Source organism: Scylla paramamosain, unplaced genomic scaffold, assembly GCF_035594125.1.
Source record: "Scylla paramamosain isolate STU-SP2022 unplaced genomic scaffold, ASM3559412v1 Contig19, whole genome shotgun sequence".
Classification (NCBI taxonomy): domain Eukaryota; kingdom Metazoa; phylum Arthropoda; class Malacostraca; order Decapoda; family Portunidae; genus Scylla; species Scylla paramamosain.
In genome coordinates this window covers 678,951-697,664 of record NW_026973684.1, presented here as the reverse complement: position 1 = coordinate 697,664, position 18,714 = coordinate 678,951, and the positions used below count along the sequence as shown (strand labels likewise).

General features: G+C 41.6%; 3 protein-coding genes across 17 annotated transcripts in view; 1 reads left to right on the top strand and 2 right to left on the bottom strand.

Annotated features, from left to right (window-relative positions):
* Positions 1-9,478, bottom strand: part of LOC135097429 (protein lin-54 homolog) — a 66,742-nt gene extending 57,264 nt beyond the window's left edge. For 10 of the 11 annotated variants that reach the window (XM_063999330.1, XM_063999331.1, XM_063999328.1 and 7 more), the window contains exons 1-3: positions 9,285-9,472; positions 8,843-9,013; positions 8,437-8,606 (exon numbers count right to left, since the gene is read on the bottom strand). In XM_063999330.1, the coding sequence (XP_063855400.1) occupies positions 8,437-8,606; positions 8,843-9,013; positions 9,285-9,455 (512 nt within the window). In that variant the 5' untranslated portion in view covers positions 9,456-9,472. Of the gene's footprint in view, positions 1-7,987; positions 8,205-8,436; positions 8,607-8,842; positions 9,014-9,284 lie in introns of those variants that run through there. The other variant, XM_063999323.1, reaches the window with a different exon arrangement.
* On the top strand, positions 1,039-8,669 carry LOC135097427 (uncharacterized). Of its 4 annotated transcripts, none has more exons than XM_063999322.1 (7): positions 1,039-1,974; positions 4,861-5,019; positions 5,511-5,679; positions 5,864-6,063; positions 6,494-6,815; positions 7,048-7,285; positions 7,452-8,669. In XM_063999322.1, the coding sequence occupies exons 2-6, from the start codon at positions 4,867-4,869 to the stop codon at positions 7,116-7,118; spliced, it is 915 nt and encodes a 304-aa protein (XP_063855392.1). In that variant the 5' UTR covers positions 1,039-1,974; positions 4,861-4,866; the 3' UTR covers positions 7,119-7,285; positions 7,452-8,669. The 4 variants fall into 4 exon arrangements, with proteins under 4 accessions (XP_063855392.1, XP_063855390.1, XP_063855389.1 ...); XM_063999320.1 differs by lacking the exon at positions 1,039-1,974 and adding an exon at positions 2,747-2,946 and having other exon boundaries at positions 6,497-6,815; XM_063999319.1 differs by lacking the exon at positions 1,039-1,974 and adding an exon at positions 2,752-2,946.
* Positions 9,479-11,463: 1,985 nt separating the features above from the next.
* Positions 11,464-17,034, bottom strand: LOC135097409 (uncharacterized). 2 transcript variants are annotated; one of them, XM_063999255.1, is made up of 3 exons: positions 15,900-17,034; positions 15,489-15,677; positions 11,465-14,828 (listed from the first exon to the last, which is right to left on the bottom strand). In XM_063999255.1, the coding sequence occupies exons 2-3, from the start codon at positions 15,633-15,635 to the stop codon at positions 14,664-14,666; spliced, it is 312 nt and encodes a 103-aa protein (XP_063855325.1). In that variant the 5' UTR covers positions 15,636-15,677; positions 15,900-17,034; the 3' UTR covers positions 11,465-14,663. The 2 variants fall into 2 exon arrangements, with proteins under 2 accessions (XP_063855324.1, XP_063855325.1); XM_063999254.1 differs by having other exon boundaries at positions 11,464-14,828; positions 15,489-17,034.
* Positions 17,035-18,714: the final 1,680 nt, after the last annotated feature.

Sequence of the window (18,714 nt, the reverse complement as noted above, 5' to 3'; positions counted from 1 at the left end):
GAGTCAGGGAAGTTTGCATATTATCTAGACTGCTGACGTTTGTACAGAGATGCTGCGAGGAGGAGGAGGAGGAGGAGGAGGAGGAGGAGGAGGATTGGTGGTTAGGTGGAATGTAAAAAGACTCGCGCTGACACTGAAGAGAAGGAAGATGAGGAAGAGGTGGAGGAGGAGGAGCAGGAGCAGGAGGAGGAGGAGGAGAAGGAGGAGGAGGATATAGACAAGGTGAAATGAGATGAAACCTGATGTTGAAATGGTCCTCCTCCTCCTCCTCCTCCTCCTCCTCCTCCTCCTCCTCCTCCTCCTCCTCCTACTACTACTACTACTACTACTACTACTACTACTACTTTCACCACTAAACCTTAACACTCACCCTTCTTCCTTCCCTCTCCCTTTTGCTATCTCCCCTCCCTTCCCCTCTTTTCCTCCCCTTTCTCTACTGTCCCCTCTTCCTTCCCTTCTCACCTCCTCGATAACAGTAATGAGGGAAGAAGTAATTAAAACATGAGGACTTTCCCTGTCTGTGTGTGTGTGTGTGTGTGTGTGTGTGTGTGTGTGTGTGGAAGTGAAGGAAATGACTCCACGCAACTCCACTTCCTTCTCTTCTTTCTCTTCCTCTCTCCCTCAATCTCTCTCACATTTCCTTCCTTCCACTTCCCCTCACCTCCCTCATAAGGCTTTCTCCCTCCCGACTCCCCTCTCCCCCTTTACCCCTCCTTTCCCTCTTCCCAATCACATCTTCTCCTTCCATCACTTCCCTTCTCATCAGTTTTTCTCGCTTCTCTCTTCTACCATTTTCGCTCTCACATCCCAAATATCCTCTCTTCCTCATTGCCCTTTCTTCCTTTTCTCATCTTCTCATTAGCCCTCTTCCTCCTTCTTTTCCTCCTGTAAATTAATGTTCCTATCTATAATGATAAAACAACAATTAAAATTCTCATCAATAAGAAATTAAGTGAAATAAGAAGTAGTTTTTATGCTCATGAAGTAAAATACAAACTTTCCTTACGAGATGATATTACAAAACTTAATTAAAATACAGATAGAGAAACGGAGATGGAAGAAAGAAGTGTAAGCAAAACCTGTAATTATCTGTACCTGAGGGGACCTAATGGACGCTCACACCTGTTCACCTGTCCTATTAACCTAACTTATTCTATCCACTTGTCCTATTTAATCCACTTGTATCATTTTCTTGACCTATGCACCTGTTCTATCCTTCTGTTCTGTTCTGTTCACCTGTCCTATCCACCTGTCCTGTCCACCTGTTCCACCCACCTGTGCTATTCTGTTCACCTGTCCACTCATTCACCTTTATGAGTAGCGGGGCCTCTTCTTCGGTGGCTCCTCATCATCATCTTCTGAGCGCACTATGATGACGCTGTCCTCTTCCCTACACAGCCTCAGGTTCAGGCTAAAGGGGATTGAGAACAGTTTTAAAGGAGTCGAGTCTGAGGTTAAGTGAATCGAGTCAGAGTCAAAGGACACCGAATCTGAATTTAAGGGAGTCGAGTTTGCGTTTAAGGGGGACGAGTCCGAGTTAGAGGGAATCGAATCCGAATTTTGAGGAATCGAATCCGAATTTTGGGGAACTGAATCCGAAGTTAAAGGAATCGAGTCTTCATGTGAGGGAGTCCGATCGCCCATCACGCCGCTGGACGAGGAAAGGAGACTGATCCACCAGGCCACTCCATTGGGCGGCCACTTCACTGCGTTACTCCACTGCCCCACCAGCGCCTGCACGCCCTCGGAGGAGACGTACCAGACCCGCGTAGGTCGCCATTCGGCCCAGTCGTCCCGCCTCTGGAAGAAGACCATATACCCCTCATCCTCTGACCTCATGGGCCACGTCGGGGGAGAGATGGTCGTGGAAGAGGACGAGGGCGGTGAGGTACTCGGGTCCTCAGAGAAAGAAGTGGACCTGGTTCTCTTTGGCATGTTGGTTTTCAAAGGACTCGTCAAAGTGTTGTTCTGAAGGTGAATGTTAAAGTAAAACGCTCCTTTATACTTTGTTTCTCCACATTTTCTCTACACTAGCTGGCTGTCGTGGTACAGGAGAGTGTGGGTGATAGCTGGGTTTTCAGTGCCTCCTTCACCCCTCTGCGTCTCACCTTCTACAGCAGAACCCTTCATTATTTACCAGTCTATTTTTCTGTATCTTGCTAGTTGTCTGTCTGTCTGTCTATCTATCTTTCGTCTATGTCTGTCTTTCTAGTTGTATGTCTGTCTACCTCTTTATCTATCTATCTAGAGAGCGGAAGTAGCTAAGAGGACCGGGAGATGAGGGGGTAGGTGACGGGAGGGGGAGAGTGGATGGAGGTAGGAGAGATGGGGAGAGTGAGGAGCAGAGGAGAGAGGAACGGGGCACGAGAAAAATGCAGGGAGATGATAGGCTGTCGTTGAGTCACCAGAGAGCGGACAGACGAACAAGAATAATGCACAATAAATTACTCCACAACAAAGACAACATCAACATTGACCTTACTATCATCCCCGCATTACATTACACAACATTAAATATGAGCTGAGTCAGTGAGTAAGTAAGATAAGGTGAGGAAGTATGAATATTTTAAGTATTATCCTTCCTCCGGCAACGTGTATCTTTTGTCTCGACTGAAGCTTCGAAACACTAATTAAAACTCACAACAGCTCGTCTTTCCCACCTATACACACTCAAAAACTCACCTAAACCTCACTCAGATAACCACTTCACCCTTATATTCCACCTACAGCACTTCATGATCCTTAGTTGCATTGAAATCGCCTGTAGAAGACTCACGCATCTGGTTCGCGCACATTCCGAACAAATGAGACAGTACCAAGGCCACATTCCGTTCACTTTCCTTCCTGCTCCTCACCGCGTGTGTTCCTGACCCTGTGCTCGTATTATCGCTAAATTCCCGCATCATCCTGCCTCTCCCAGCGATGGTCGGCTGTTTTACGTGTAGTGTAAGGTATAGTGATGTTGCCCTGAGTTGTTTTTTGTCAGTGTAGAGTATCTAGCATGCAAGTATTAGGGGTTTAAGTGAATCCACTGAATCTCTCTTTCAGATAGGTATTCCAGCACTGTTCTATTTTATATTGTCTTCCTCCTCTGACACATGCCAAAATGATAATCACTCCCAGTGTTGTTGTGGATCAGGGATGCTGTAAACTTTCCAATGACCCAGCTGTGACCACACTGAATGTTTCCATTTGTGACTCACAGTGCAAGGGGCCAGTCACACCCTGCCCTCTAAAGACAACTCTCTCCCTTCACACAACTCTACATGTACCTAATATGCAGACACCCTTCACTCAGAATTCAAAATTTATGATGGTGGCTCTTACACAAGCTTTGGAGTCCCTGTCTGGGAAGGAGACCACAAATGTCCCCAGGTCGGACTCTTCTTCAGGTATCGAACCTAAGTGTCTTGACACCCTACTCAACTTTTTCTTCATTAATTTATGCAGCATTTGCCGCCTTATCTAATTTTCAATCTGTAGAACACCACCTCCCCTCTAATAAGCCTCATCTTCTTTTCGTCACCAAAATGCAGATGTCTGAGCCAACTGACAGTAGCTCCTTCTCTGTTCCCTCCTATTTTCTCCATACTCATTTTTAATCCAGAGCTGGATGTTGCATCTTTGTAGGCAATGACATAACTTGCTCTTGTATCCATGCTTTTCATCCTCCTCCTCCTCTTCCTCTTCCTCTTCCTCTTCCTCTTCCTCTTCCTCATCTTTGTCCTCCTCCTCCTCCTCCTCCTCCTCCTCCTCCTCCTCCTCCTCCTCCTCCTCCTCCTCCTCAACATCGACATGATGCTACCTTCTAGATAGCTATCTTCTCTTCTTCATTGACTCTCAACTGTCCCCTTCTACACTGAACATCTTCAGTCTATCCTTTACTTATAATATAAACTGGAAACTTTGTCTTATTTCTAGCTAAAACAGCTTCTATAAAGTTAAGCCAGTTTTTTTTCTTATCTCCTCCAATTGCTGATTCTGTACAGGGACCTTATCCATCCATGTAAGGAGTATGCCTTACATGTATGGGGAGTTCCACTCATAACACTGTAACAGACTTTGCAATCTCTCTCTCTTATTGCCACAATATTGTGTCTCTTGCTATCTTGTACCACTATTTTCATGCTAACTGCTCTTCTGATCTTGCTAACTGCATGCCTCCCCTCCTCCTGCAGCCTCACTTCATAAAACTTTCTACTTTCTCTCATCCCTATTCTATCCACCTCTCAATTGCAAGTGTTAACCAGTATTCTCAATCATTCATTTCCTTTTCTGGTAAATTCTGGAACTCCCTTTCTACTTCTGTCTTTCCTCCTTATGACTTGAGGGAGGTTTTGAGACACTTATCCTCCAGTTTTCATGATCATTTCTGACTGTTTAGGGACTGGCACCTCAGTGGGCCTTTTTCTTCTAATTTTGTTGCCTTTAGCCAATGCACATCCTACACAAAAAAAAAAAAATCCACTTTTGTAGATATCCAGACTTTCTCCCACTTTCTCCCAATCTGAGAATGGTTCCATCACATTTTACTGACATGCCACACATTCCAAGTGCACTTTCATTGCTCTCACTGTCTGTCCTATTCACCACAGCACCTCCCGAACAATAACATGCATCTTAAAGATGTATGAGATCTTGTAATTTATTCAGCCATATTGGCAATAATGCACCCTTTGACTTGATTGGAGTTTAGAGGTGTTAGTCACATGATGAGTTGGGAAGGTGAACAAGTGTTAGTACCTATCTGTACAGAGCCTGAGCTACATTTGTATCTATATTTATCCAATTTATCCCTTTGTTTGGTAGTTGGTGTGTTTGTGTGTGACCGCCAAAGATTATGATCCTGCTCATCCACAGACAAAGATGGCAGTGAGGGGGGGCAACACAGTGTTCATTGATGCCTCGGCACTTGGGGAGCTGACGAGCCAGCTGACGTCCCAAGACCTAGAGAGTCTGGTGGGCTTCAACATCCAGCCGGCAGACTTGGAGGCTCTGCAGGAGGCAACTGAGGGTCATGTGAGTATTACTGCTTACAGAGGCAAGCTTTCAGATTTCACTTATTTTTGGTGTATTACTAGCAGTAGTCAGAGGATGCTGGGGCAGTGATGTAGGTGAGAGGAAAACAGGTTCTTTTCAATGATTGTGGTGGCAAAGTGTGTTGAATATTTTGTGAAAGATAAGTTGCCAATAGAAGACATGATTGAGATCATAAGGAATTAGATACAACAAAAGCCTAAGGACTGGAGAGATAGATTGAATACAACCAAAGTTGGGTATTGAAATCCTGTACTAGATCATTCTCAATTTTTTTTTTACTAGACTTCTCAGAAGTTGACATTTCTAACATTTCTAAAAACTGGCAAGTGATCAAGGTTATTGTATTTACCATGCTGAAATCCTGCATGCCAAGAAGTATTATAATTGCTATGCATTATACACCATTCTTAGACAGTGATCCCTTAGTGTTGTTAGTGATCCCTAACTATTACTCTACTTGTTGATCCCAGGTGGTGGACACTCCTGGAGTGCTCATCTCTGATGGGGTGACAGTGGGCAACATTGTGGAGGTGGAGGGTGGAGAGAGTGGAGTGCTGGAAGAGTCTCAGCAGCTGGACTCCCATGCTCACCACCAGCCAATGGAAGTGGACACCCTCACTGACCATGACCAGGTCATTGGTGAGTATCAGCTGCAGATTTGTCATGGCCATACAAGGACAAAAAAAATAAATTTATAGTCCTTTCAAGCACTTATACATAATTGTGTGTTGGCCTTGATCTCTATCCACAGGAGGCAATATCAGGGAATGTATCACTCACTATTGTCTGCTGTGTGTTACATACTTTTGGTTCTCCCGCACAGGTGAAATGGACATGCTGCAGCAGGGTGGTGAGCTGATTGGCATGGCAGGAGAGATGTCCACAGGCGGTGAGGCTGCCACCACCTCGGCTCTGCTGGCTTCTGTGTCTTCGGGTGACTCCTCTTCCTCCCAGATAGTTTCAGAGACGCCACAGCTCATAAAGAGCAGCTTGGGCCAGTTTGTAGTTCTGCAGCAGAACCAGGTGAGGCTACAGCTGCTTCTGTAGTGCTACTGTAGTGTCTTATTTATTCCTACTATCTTTTCATTGTACCCTTACTTGCAGTAGTCTCCCTGTTTTTTACATTATGGCTAGATGTTGCAAAAGGTGACAGAAACACATGAATGTAGGGACTAAGGATGCCTTCTCTGTACTTTTATTCCATCATTTATATTAGGTGTGGCAGCTTTTCTTTGCCATCTCAATACCAATATATTGATGTGTATATCAGTAGATCCAGGCTGGACCTGTCAGGTATTGACTGTACATTTTATGTAGTAGTAGTGTGGGAATTACAGCACCCAACAAATAATGGAGAAATTTCTGAATGTTTTATCGAAATTAGTAATATTTCTCAATGAGACGGAACTCGGGAGTAAAAGCAAGGTGAACAATTTTTACTTATATATTTCAGCAGAATAACATCTCTATTGGTTCTATGGCCAACCGAATCATCACATCGGGCGGCCAGGTCGTGAGCACAGTGTCGGGCCCTAGCAGCAGCAACAACAGCAAGCCGGTGGTGGTGAACACATCTCAGCTCAGTGGGGGAGTGAGGCAGCAGATGGTGGTCACCTCGCAGGCCCACCCAGTGCGGACGGAGCATCAAACCAGATTCCTCCAGGAACCATCATCCCACACACCACAAAGCCACAGCCTTCTCGCACAATCATTGATGCAAATGGGATCAGACCAAGAAAACCTTGCAACTGTAAAAAGAGCCAGTGTCTTAAATTGTGAGTATTCTTGCTTACTTTAAAAAAGCTCCCCTCCACCATATCCTCTTCATGCCTTCCTTCTTGACATCAGAACTACAAAAAAGCTCATTGAGTCCTTTCCTATCAATACACCGGTACCCATTTTGAGAATGTATGAGTAAACTGTTTTCCCACATTGGTGGTTCGTCAGCATGTGGCGAAATGGAGGCTATTTTGCATGTACTTAAGTGACCTTTTCTTTCTTCCTTAGATACTGTGATTGCTTTGCAAATGGAGAATTTTGCAACAACTGTAATTGTGCAAACTGTTTCAACAATTTAAATCATAAGGAGGATAGACAGAAAGCAATCAAGACATGTTTGGATAGAAATCCCCAAGCTTTCCGGCCAAAGATTGGCAAAGGTGGAAGCGATAATGAAAGGAGACACAACAAAGGCTGCAACTGTAAGTGGTCTGGGTGCCTGAAGAACTACTGTGAATGTTATGAGGTAAGTGTATTTTTATGGATTATTTTTAGTAAATGCATAGGTGGTATTTGTTTTGTTGCTATCAATATTTTGTAGATACAAAAGGCATCTTTTACCTGCCACAAACAAAATATATAGTAATTACTTGCACCATTTTATCATTTAACTAATATGTGATTATTTGCAGGCCAAGATCCCATGCTCCAACATGTGCAAGTGTGTGGGCTGCAAGAATGTGGACATGACACCAGCACCGGAGAGGAAGGGACTGATGCAGCTGGCCGAATGTGCTGAAGCACGGGTCAATCAGCAGAAGGCCGTTAAATCAAAATTACCTTCATTCTCACATCACTCACCCAATAAAATGATTCTTCCTACCACTTCAAAGTAAGCATTACTTGAGTACTTCAAGACAAATTTTAAACCTAAGAAATGTTGGCCCACTTGTAGCAGGAAAAGAGCATCTGAGGAGCCATAGTAGTTTTTGCAGGATATCAAAGAAACCATGAAGTTGCTTTGGTAATAGAGCTATTGATTTAATCTTTTCATAAATACCATACATCTCTTAAAAATTCCAGTTTGTGGTAAGATAACTATAAGATGACATATAGCACATAACAAACAGTGAGATAAACAGTCCTCAAGAAGAATTTGTCACAAGTTTTTATGAACACAATGTCATTTGGGGAAGAAAATTCAAGCAGAAAAGAAAGATTCTAGGCTCTAGAATCTTTCTTTTCTGCTTGAATTTTCTTCCCCAAATGACATTATTTCATTATCGCTTCCACCTTTGCCAATCTTTGGCCGGAAAGCTTGGGGATTTCTATCCAAACATGTCTTGATTGCTTTCTGTCTATCCTCCTTATGATTTAAATTGTTGAAACAGTTTGCACAATTACAGTTGTTGCAAAATTCTCCATTTGCAAAGCAATCACAGTATCTAAGGAAGAAAGAAAAGGTCACTTAAGTACATGCAAAATAGCCTCCATTTCGCCACATGCTGACGAACCACCAATGTGGGAAAACAGTTTACTCATACATTCTCAAAATGGGTACCGGTGTATTGATAGGAAAGGACTCAATGAGCTTTTTTGTAGTTCTGATGTCAAGAAGGAAGGCATGAAGAGGATATGGTGGAGGGGAGCTTTTTTAAAGTAAGCAAGAATACTCACAATTTAAGACACTGGCTCTTTGTACAGTTGCAAGGTTTTCTTGGTCTGATCCCATTTGCATCAATGATTGTGCGAGAAGGCTGTGGCTTTGTGGTGTGTGGGATGATGGTTCCTGGAGGAATCTGGTTTGATGCTTGAATTGTGCTGTTGCTTGTAGTGTTTGACTGAAGCTGTAACATAGCAGAATTTAATTTAAACTTTATCCTATGTTAGGTAACAATTTTGAAATATTTTGTTGTTGTTTTCTTCCTGATTAAGAGTGCACCAGAAATTACAGAGACACAATAAAACATCTTCCAAATACCAGGTCCACCAGAAGCAGGATGTACCAGTATGTCACCTGCCACCTAAGTGTTAATATGATAGCTTGGTGTAAGTGACAACTGCAGTGTGAGCACCAAGGTACCTGTGACATGTAGTGAGCTGGGATCATAACCACTGAACCTGGCTGGGTGTTGGAAAGGACTCCTGGGGGCAGGGCAGAGGCTGGGAGGGTCAGGTTGGTCTGAGGCATCCCACCCGACACATTGGACGAGCCTGAGCCGGACACTGGGATGATCACGCGCTGCTTGTTCCTCTGCATAGGAGTGGTGAGGGGATTAAGACTGAAGTTACTTGAAGCAATTTAATTCAACATGAGAAAAAATTACATGTACACCAACTCATCATTTATTTGGTTCTACTATTTCAAAGGGGGAATTAGTTTCAACTAGAGGTGCATGCCAAGTATACAGTACTGTAACCATCCTACCCATGGCTAGTTACCTGCCATGTGTACTGCTACATACCATACCAACACTGCCATCACAGCATGGTAATCATAACAGTAAGAGCAAAGTCAAACTTACGGTCTGATTGGGAGCAATGGGCATAGCCTTAATTTTGATGGGCTGAGAGGCAGCAGGAGCAATGGGCTTGTTGGTGGGAGGTGTTGGGCGTATGAGTGTGGCGCTGCCTCCTCCTCCTCCTCCTCCTCCTCCTCCACCAACTCCAGGACTCACTAGTCGAATATAGTTCATCTGAAGCACATACAAAGCAATCAGAAAGCAGTACATCATTATCTATTATTATTATTATCATTATTATTATTATTATTATTATTATTATTGTTATTATTATTATTATTATTATTATTATTATTATTATTATTGCTACTACTATGTTTGATCAACTTGAATAGTTGATGTCCTACTCTATATTTGATCAACTTGAATAGTTGATGGATATGAAAAGAAGAGGAAGCAAGGAGAAGAGATTACAGAGTTACAAGAGAGTATTCAAGCTTAAAACAGACAATTCTGTTTAGAAGCCACATATACTATCACATAACTAGAAATGAGGGAAAGGAGGGCAAACTACCATCCTGTGCAAAGGGTCACACAATTGATCCCTAGCTACATCATGATCACACACCAAGTACCGCAATACAACAGGCTACAACCTTCCCCTGGAACAATTTTAATTTTACTACTACAGAGTGGCGATATTAGCACCAATCCCGGCCCCCAGTGTAGCAAAGTGATTGAAAATAGTGTGCAGACAAGAGAGGAAGGTAAAAGACGCCCAAAAAATACATGTGCGCATTGTGGGAGAGGAATTATTAAAACCAGCAAAACAAAGGAATGTGAAGAATGTAGCTGCAAAGTTCACTTAAAGTGCATGAAAAATATAGTACAAAATAAGAAAAGTGAAAGGAAAATATGTGAATTGTGTAAAAAAGGCATTTACAGGAACAGTAAATCATTAATATGTGATCTATGTAAAAAAGAAACTCATCTAAAGTGCATTAGTGGTAACAAGAAATACATTACATGGCAAGAAAAACAGTGTAAACACATATGTAATTTGTGCTGTCTAGCTGAATTGCCTTTCCAAGAAAAGCATCACACTGCAAACGCACAGATAAATGAAGGTACAGGCAATATAAATGAAGAAGTTAATGAAGAACATACTGACATCACTACACCATCAAAAAGTGACAACAAAATTTATGAAACTTTTAATAACAAAGGGTTACACATAGTACACATAAACAGCCGCTCACTCATGAACAAACTGGAAGAAATAAAGATATTGGCACTCAAAACTAATGCGGCAGTATTGTGCATTACAGAAACTTGGCTGGACGATTCAGTTACCAACAATGAAATAGAAATTAACGGATATCAGGTAATAAGAAAAGATAGAAACAGGAATGGAGGAGGAGTGTGTATATACATAAAGTCATGTTTAAGCATCAACCAAAGAAATGATGTTGACACAGAGGGACTTGAAGTGATTTGGTGTGAAATACTTTTGCCAAAGACAAAACCTATTATTATTGGATGTTGCTATAGACCTCCGCAGCAAAATAATGTTTTAGAATTGCTTGAAGAAAATATCACAACATTTTCCCAAGATGATGAAGTTATAATTCAAGGTGATATGAACATATGTGTTCTTAAGAAAACAGGACAACTGTACAAAAGATATGTAAATTTAATTAAAATGTTTGGTATGGAACAACTAATAAGTGAGGTGACCAGGGAAACCAGTAAATCATCAACTATTATAGACCATATTATATGTAGCAAACCTGAAAAGATTAGTCAACAAGGAGTACTGCCAATAGGAATTAGTGATCACTATATAACATACTGTACTAGAAAGACAGTGAAGGCATGTATAAATGGTCATAATAGTATTAAGATCAGATCAATGAAGACATATAATGTACAGATATTCAATGAGGAATTAAGAAGCCAAAGCTGGAATTGTGTTTATGAGGCAGAAACAGTTGACGAAGCATGGAACAGTTTTAAAAACATTTCCATCAAAGTAATTGACAAGGTAGCTCCGGTAAAAGAAATTAGAATCAAACAAAGAACGGAACCATGGATAACTACACAAGTACTAGACATGATAAAAGAAAGAGATAGACTCTTAAGTGAATATAAAAAGGATAAAAACAACAAATATAAATATGACAAATTCTGCAAATCAAGGAACAAACAAGAGGAAGAAATCTACAAGAAATAACCAGAGATGAGGATTTCATGGATAGAGACCTTTGGAGAAGATTCGTAGAGGCCGGACACTGACAGGCATTGCCTACCTTGCGTCTGGTGAGAAAGGAACAAACTACAACAAAACATAAGAAAAATAAAATCTGAATATATCTCTGATAAAATAAAAGAAAATTCTAACAATAACAAGAAATTATGGAAACAGCTCAAAAACTTAGGTTATTCTGGACAATCAAAGGAGAATTCGAAAATAGTGCTTAAAATTGAGGATGAACTGTGTTTCAACGGAAGGAAGATATCAACATACTTTAACAAATTCTTTACAACAGTAGCATCAAGTTTGGTTAGTAAGCTGCCATATGCAGATAGAATTTTTAACACTGACTCTTATAATTTTAAAAACTACTACAGATCCAAAGGACTCATAGAAAATATGTTCAAACTAACCGGGGTAACTGAAGAATACGTATTCAATATAATAAGGAAACTAGAAATAAATAAAAGCACAGGCTTAGACTGCATACCAGCAAGGTTTATAAAAGACGGTGCACCAATACTAAAAGGTCCTATAACTCACATTATCAATAAGTCAATTTATACAAATGAAGTACCACAAGGATTCAAAGAAGCTAGAGTAAAACCACTGTACAAAAAGAATAACAGACAAGAAGTCAGTAACTACAGACCGGTTAGTATCCTTAATATAATATCTAAAGTACTAGAAAGAGCTGTTTATGATCAGTTATCAGATTACCTTAAAGCAAACAATATCATTTATGAATTTCAATCTGGATTTAGAGATAGTCATTCCACAGATACATGTCTGATTCATTTGTTAGACCTACTAAAAACTAATATATCGAAAGGGGAGTATACAGGCCTAGCTCTCCTAGATCTGCAAAAAGCATTTGATACTGTTGACCATCATATCTTGTGTGAAAAATTAAGAGCAATGGGTGTAGAGTCAGTGGAATGGTTTTATTCTTATCTAAGTGGAAGAAGTCAAATTGTGAAGATAGATGAACATTGCTCGGAAACCAGAAATGTATCCTGTGGGGTACCACAGGGAAGCATTTTAGGTCCACTCCTGTTCTTATGTTATGTAAACGACATGAAAATCAGTGTCTCGTGTAAACTTTTGCTATATGCAGATGACAGCATTTTGATTGTTCCACACAAAGATGTAGATTTTATCAAAAATAGACTAAGAAAAGAACTTGAATCATGTAACACCTGGATGATAAATAACAAGCTGTCTTTGCATTTAGGAAAGACGGAAATTATGTTAGTTGGATCAAAAACAAAATAAAAAAATGTAGATGATTTTAATATAACATGTTTGGGACAGGACATAAATGGAGTAAAATCAGTAAAATATTTAGGAGTTCAATTGGATCAGTGTGTTTCAGGGGAGCTAAATTGTAATCAGATAATCAAGAGGATAAATGCAAGGTTAAAATTCATGTACAGACAAGCAAAAGACCTTGATCAAAAAATTAAGAAAACCTTATGTAGCTCTCTAATTCAACCTCACTTTGATTATGCATGTTCCTCTTGGTACTCTGGACTGAGCAGTAGATCTAAAAAACAACTACAAATTTGTCAAAACAAGATTATTAGATTTATTTTAGGTTTAGACCCTAGATCTCATATAGGACAAGTGGAGAGAGGAAAAGTAAATATGCTTAGTGTCAAGAATAGGGTTAAAGAATTAAAATCAAGCCATGCACATAATATCCATAACAACAGAGGACCAACATATCTAGCAGAACATTTCCATAGGAAAACAAATACCCACACAATTAGGACTAGAAACAATGATTTAAACTTTGGTATGTCAATTGCAAAGGGTCCCTCAGCACATACCTTTTATCATACAGCCATTAAAGACTGGAATTCATTACCAAAAAACTTACAAAACATACAATCCAAACACCTGTTCAAAACAGGATCTGTGTCAACAAAGTATTAAGTGAGGGCAACATTTTGTGAAATACAGAAATTGCTGGATGACAACATTTATGATGAATTCCTGGCTGAAAAAAGGACACACAGCATACATTCTAATAATGAACAGTGAGTGGAAGTCACTCACACATTCATTTTTACGTATATGTAGATACAGATTATAATCTCTTAGATGACTTAAGGGAGTCATAATTTTAGTGTATCTGTTGTAACCCAAGAATCACCAAGAAGAAATCAAACACATGAGCTATCACCACCCTGACAGATGAGAGATGAGATGTGACCATCGAGATCAACATGCGGCAAGTCATCACAAGACTAACAGACCCAGAGAACAGCAGTAGATTACAAGAAGAGGTACCAAGGTGGCTGTCACAAAATTAGTACACAAGGGAAACAGAGGTCACCGGCAGCAAATGACATGGACAAGATGGACAGCTGGCACAACATATGAAACGCTGCCTCCTTGTTCCTTATTAGATGTGATTTACCAAAGTTACTAAAAAATTTTAAAAATGGAAAAATAAACCATGATTGAAGTCTGAGAAGATAAATCTAGTTACTTGAAAAATTAGGGAAAAAAACAAGATCGTGCAATATGGAAGCATGACATACCTAAATATTAATCTCAACTCCTCAAATACGAAGAAGCAATATAAATAATGATGAATGTTGGATGCATCCACTGACAACTCTCTACTTACATAACTTGTTTCTAGGATGGTTAGAAAATTCAACAAATGATTACACTATTATATTAACTGCACTTTAGGATGGCTGGCACTTAGCCACCAGTCACAGGCAGCCATTCATACCATTCATAGCCAAGCAACACACAATCCTGCACCATAACAATGTTTAGAGGGATAAATGGTAATGTTGCTGAACTGATAATTAACAATGACAACTTATGTAGGGAATTACAGATAGAAGTTTGCTTAAATCTTGTATTCCTATGTATAAGAGTTTGCACAATAGCTTCTGCCCATCCTGCATGTAAAGCCTTGTTTGTAATATGTTGGCTAATAATGCACAATATTCCATCCCTTCATGAAAATGCACATAGCTTTTCTCTGTGACATCTCACCTAAAGATTCATAATTCTTATCATATATATTTTTAAAATGGAACCTCCAATAAGAAAAATATATTCACAGTACAGAAAATAGCATAAATATAGAAATAAGACTTAAAGAAGCACAAACAAGACAAAGGCCGGAGCTTGCTGATGAAACACACAATAACGGCAGCCCCTTATAGACAAGCAGGGAGGAAAGCAGCCACTGCCGGACAACCCACCTGCTGTGTGGAAGGAGGGGCTGGGGCAATTTTGGTGGGTGACTTGGAGGACACAGGGACCAACTTATTGGGACTCTTCACAGGGGACACTCCACCCATACTCACCCGCTGCACAACAATCTGCTGAACGGAGGCTACATTAACAACCGGTATCTTCCTCCTTGCACGGAGCTTCTTTCTTCGAATGTAATCTACAGAGATGCCTGTTTCTGGCAATTCCCTTACAGGATGTGGATGGCCATGGCAAAAGTCTCCATCTGCACCTGTCCATGCACCTCATCCCTGCACTCTACTGTCCTACCACTCTCTTGTCCTTGCTCTCATATATTCTAACAATCTATCCTCACACTTATTGGGGAATGTCTCCTTAATTGTATTCATCTTTACACTTTCTTTCCCTGTCTACTTTCAGACCTCTAAAGATTACCAACATAGCTTCTTGTAGTTGCAGAATGATATCCAGAATTCTGTTCAATTTTTCTGATGGCATTTGAGAGGGAAGCTGGAGCTACACCACAACTCCATTTACCTTTCTGGGATTTCTGATGCCTCACTTTTTCTGGAGATATCCCTTAATCACCTTATTATTATTATTCCTACCATAATTACATCTAGCTCTGATCTTCATCTTAGCTAAGTCTACTTCATCAAATGGAGGAAAATGAGTGCAGGGTGATGGTGTCATTCTGTTGGAGAGAGAGAGAGAGAGAGAGAGAGAGAGAGAGAGAGAGAGATGCTGCATCAAGACAAAACTCAGGTTCACCAGTGTTCCTTCCTGACCTTGTTTGGAGATTGGCCCTGTGGCTTGGAGGATGGCAAGAAACCCACATGCTGTGCCTGCTGCAAGGTCAGCTTGGCAGGGGAGGCTGCAGTATTACCACTCTGGCTGGTGATGAGGTGCACCTGCTGGTTCCCAATGTTGCTCATGTCCCCGCCAGCCTGACTGCTGATGATCACCTTGGTCACCGTCTGCACAGGCAAGGCAGGCATGTTAGCATGTCAGTTGGAAACGTTTCTCTCACAGCTACATCATCACAAGTCCTATATGCTCTCAAACCAAAGAGGGTTTATGGTCAATCAGTTATGATACCTGCAATGTGGTCTGGTGTACATACATGTCTACTCTCACAACTGACCCTTGTAGGCTCCACAAACTGATGGTACTTACAGGTGACTTGTTCTGTTACTTACCTTCTAATCCAGCAGCAAGACGTAGGATGCTGTGTGCTCAGTGTTAAATGTATGTGTGTGTGCGTGCGCGCTTGCACCAGCGTGATCTGGCAAGGTGAAAGGTGCGTTTTTGAAAGTTGCCATGCTCCTCTCACCTTCTTCCTCCAGTCAGTGTTGTAAATGTGATGTTCACTACTTTACTGTCAAGGTGATGTAATTAAAGAATGCTGATTACAGTGAATATGCTAATGAGAGGCAACCCTTTCATAAATCTGCTGCGGGTGGTCCTAATGAAGCGTAACCCTGCAAACTTTCGCAGGGGAAAGAAAATGTTCTCCGAAAAGTAGCCATAGTATAACTAAGGGAAGAGAGAAAGAAGAAGAAAAAAAAAAGTACTTCAAGAAGCATCAGGAGGCAGACCATGAAAGCAGGCAAGACAGAGGGTGAAGGCTAGGAAGGCTTATTAGGCGGGTGGGAGAGCGCGATGGCTTGGTGGGATTGACTGATCCTGTGGGATGTACTGATGCCTTCCCTTTGCCTTTCTCTGTACCATCAGTCCCGGGACTCAGGCTCTGCGTCTCACGAGGAAGGTATAAAGTCTTCCTTGGTGTCTTATGGTACGTGCACTGAGAAAGGTGGTTTCCCCGCGTGAGCAAGGCTTTCTAGACTTGGCACACGTGTGTAGCATACACGGTGCCGGGTCATGGACAGTAAAAAGTCGAAATGTGTGAAAGTGGAATTAATCTGTCACTCGAACCGTAGAAAAAACACTTATCTTCAATTAGAGCCTTTTAAATGTAGAAGTCTTGTTAATCTGTCACTAGAACCGTAAAAAGACCCTTAAAAAACAATGTAGCTTCAACTAGACCTTTGGAAAATAGAAATCATGATAATCTGTCATTAGAGCCGTTAAAAAAAAAAAAAAAAAACTTAACAACCCATGTAACTTAAACTAGGTCCTTTGAATGTAGTGGAGGTGCGGCACAGAAGTCTTTCAGAATAATGGTCGTGGAGCTGCGACACTGCCAGGTAAATGATTCAAGAAGTTAGGTGTTTGCCGTATGACCCGATGCTATTACTTGCTTTGGTGACGCCAGATTAACACTGAAGGCCGTATTCTTAATCTTAAGGAATCGGCAACGACCTGATGATGATGATACACACACACACACACACACACACACACACACACACACATTTTCCTACCATCTACTGCGCTTATAGCATTTCATGTTATATTTGTTTATTTTTGTAATTTAATTTTCTATTATTTTTCAATTGAGTGTTGTAAGGGCTTCCCATAAGTAGACTCTACTTACCTTTCAGCTGGGTTATCCACCTACTATCTCTAATAGTGCCCGTCCCTTATGCCAGGACGCAGGGCTCCCTGTGCACTCCATCATTACAGATTCACTCTATCCCTCGTGTTTGCGTATACCTTTCTCTTCCTTCCAGTGAGGTAGTCAGCCTGAGGGTCCTGTATTCAGCACATCTTTTGTCGTGTTCTATAAATTTGCACTTTAATTGCAGCCCCTTAATTTCTTAACCACTGTATAGATGGCACAATTCATAATGTATATATTAATGTAATGTAATGTGGCAACGATTGTGGCAATATTCTATTATGATAACAAATTAAGCCAACAAAATCTTTCACTCACAAACGTTCATGTGGACCGTGCAAGAGAGTGGAACCTCTCACGTGGCTAGTCGGGGGTGGTGAGTGATGCGTCTCACCACCAGGTGCTCGACACAGGGCAAGAGAGGCCTTTCATCACCATCCTGCCGGTGCGTGAACGCCTCAATTACCATACTATTCGCACACCCTCCAAGAGGGGAGTGACTCGCAAACTCTTCCCAGAGTGGAGAATGAAGCGAGATGTGGCAACCTTAGCAACAGGTGACTATATAAGAGAAATAATACGAGCCTCAGTCCACATCATCGCATCGCTCAACTCTGATGGACGCCTTACTCAACTCTCTCAGACATTGTAGACCACGTTCTCTCGAAGCACTCGCCTGGTTCGCCCCGTGCTTGGTTGCTCTGGCCCCAGGGTTGAGTAACCTTGCTGGATAGCGAGCCCCCAGTGCAGGAGGTGACTGATCTTCCAACGCAGTCTACGTGTCTACCAGCCATACTCGTGCCAGCTTTGCACACCAGGGAAACTTCCACCTTGGCAAGTCTCCCAAGACCTGTGTACCGGGGATTCTTTATTGAGTCCCGCCCAGGCATCTTTTTCTCTCGTACTGTATTTCATTTTCGCCCTTAGCGTACGTCCAGAAGGTCAAGGTGAACCCTGCGGCTTGCACAAGGGGGGCCCTCAGAGGGCTGCCTTAAGCCTTTTGGATTGGTCGGGCAAACACTCTTGTTAGGGATAGGTTGTGCCTCAGGACGGTTACGTCGGTTGTTAGCAGCTGGACCGTCAAACTGGGGCGCATAGGCAGGCTTCTTCCATAAACTATCTTTAGCTGTGTTTGTGTGTCGGCCTTTGGCCCTTTGTAGGTCTTAGAAGGTTTTTACTTTTATTACTTTTACTGTGCATCACCACCACTCGATGCTCTCAGCATAAGACTCCTGAAGAAGAAAAATGCCAAGAGTAAAGATCAAACACCCAGACCCCTCTGCAAAGAACAAGCTAAAACTACTAAGGCTACTCTCGGAGAAACTGATCTATGCCACACGGATCATACCAACCACAGACTCCTTCGCCGTCATTACTAGAACGGATGAAGACACAGACAACATCTTCTCGCCAAACACCATCAGTCTCTTGAAGGAGGAAGAATTTTCGCCTGTTCTACCACCAGAAATCAAGGCAAAAAGAACCATTCTCTT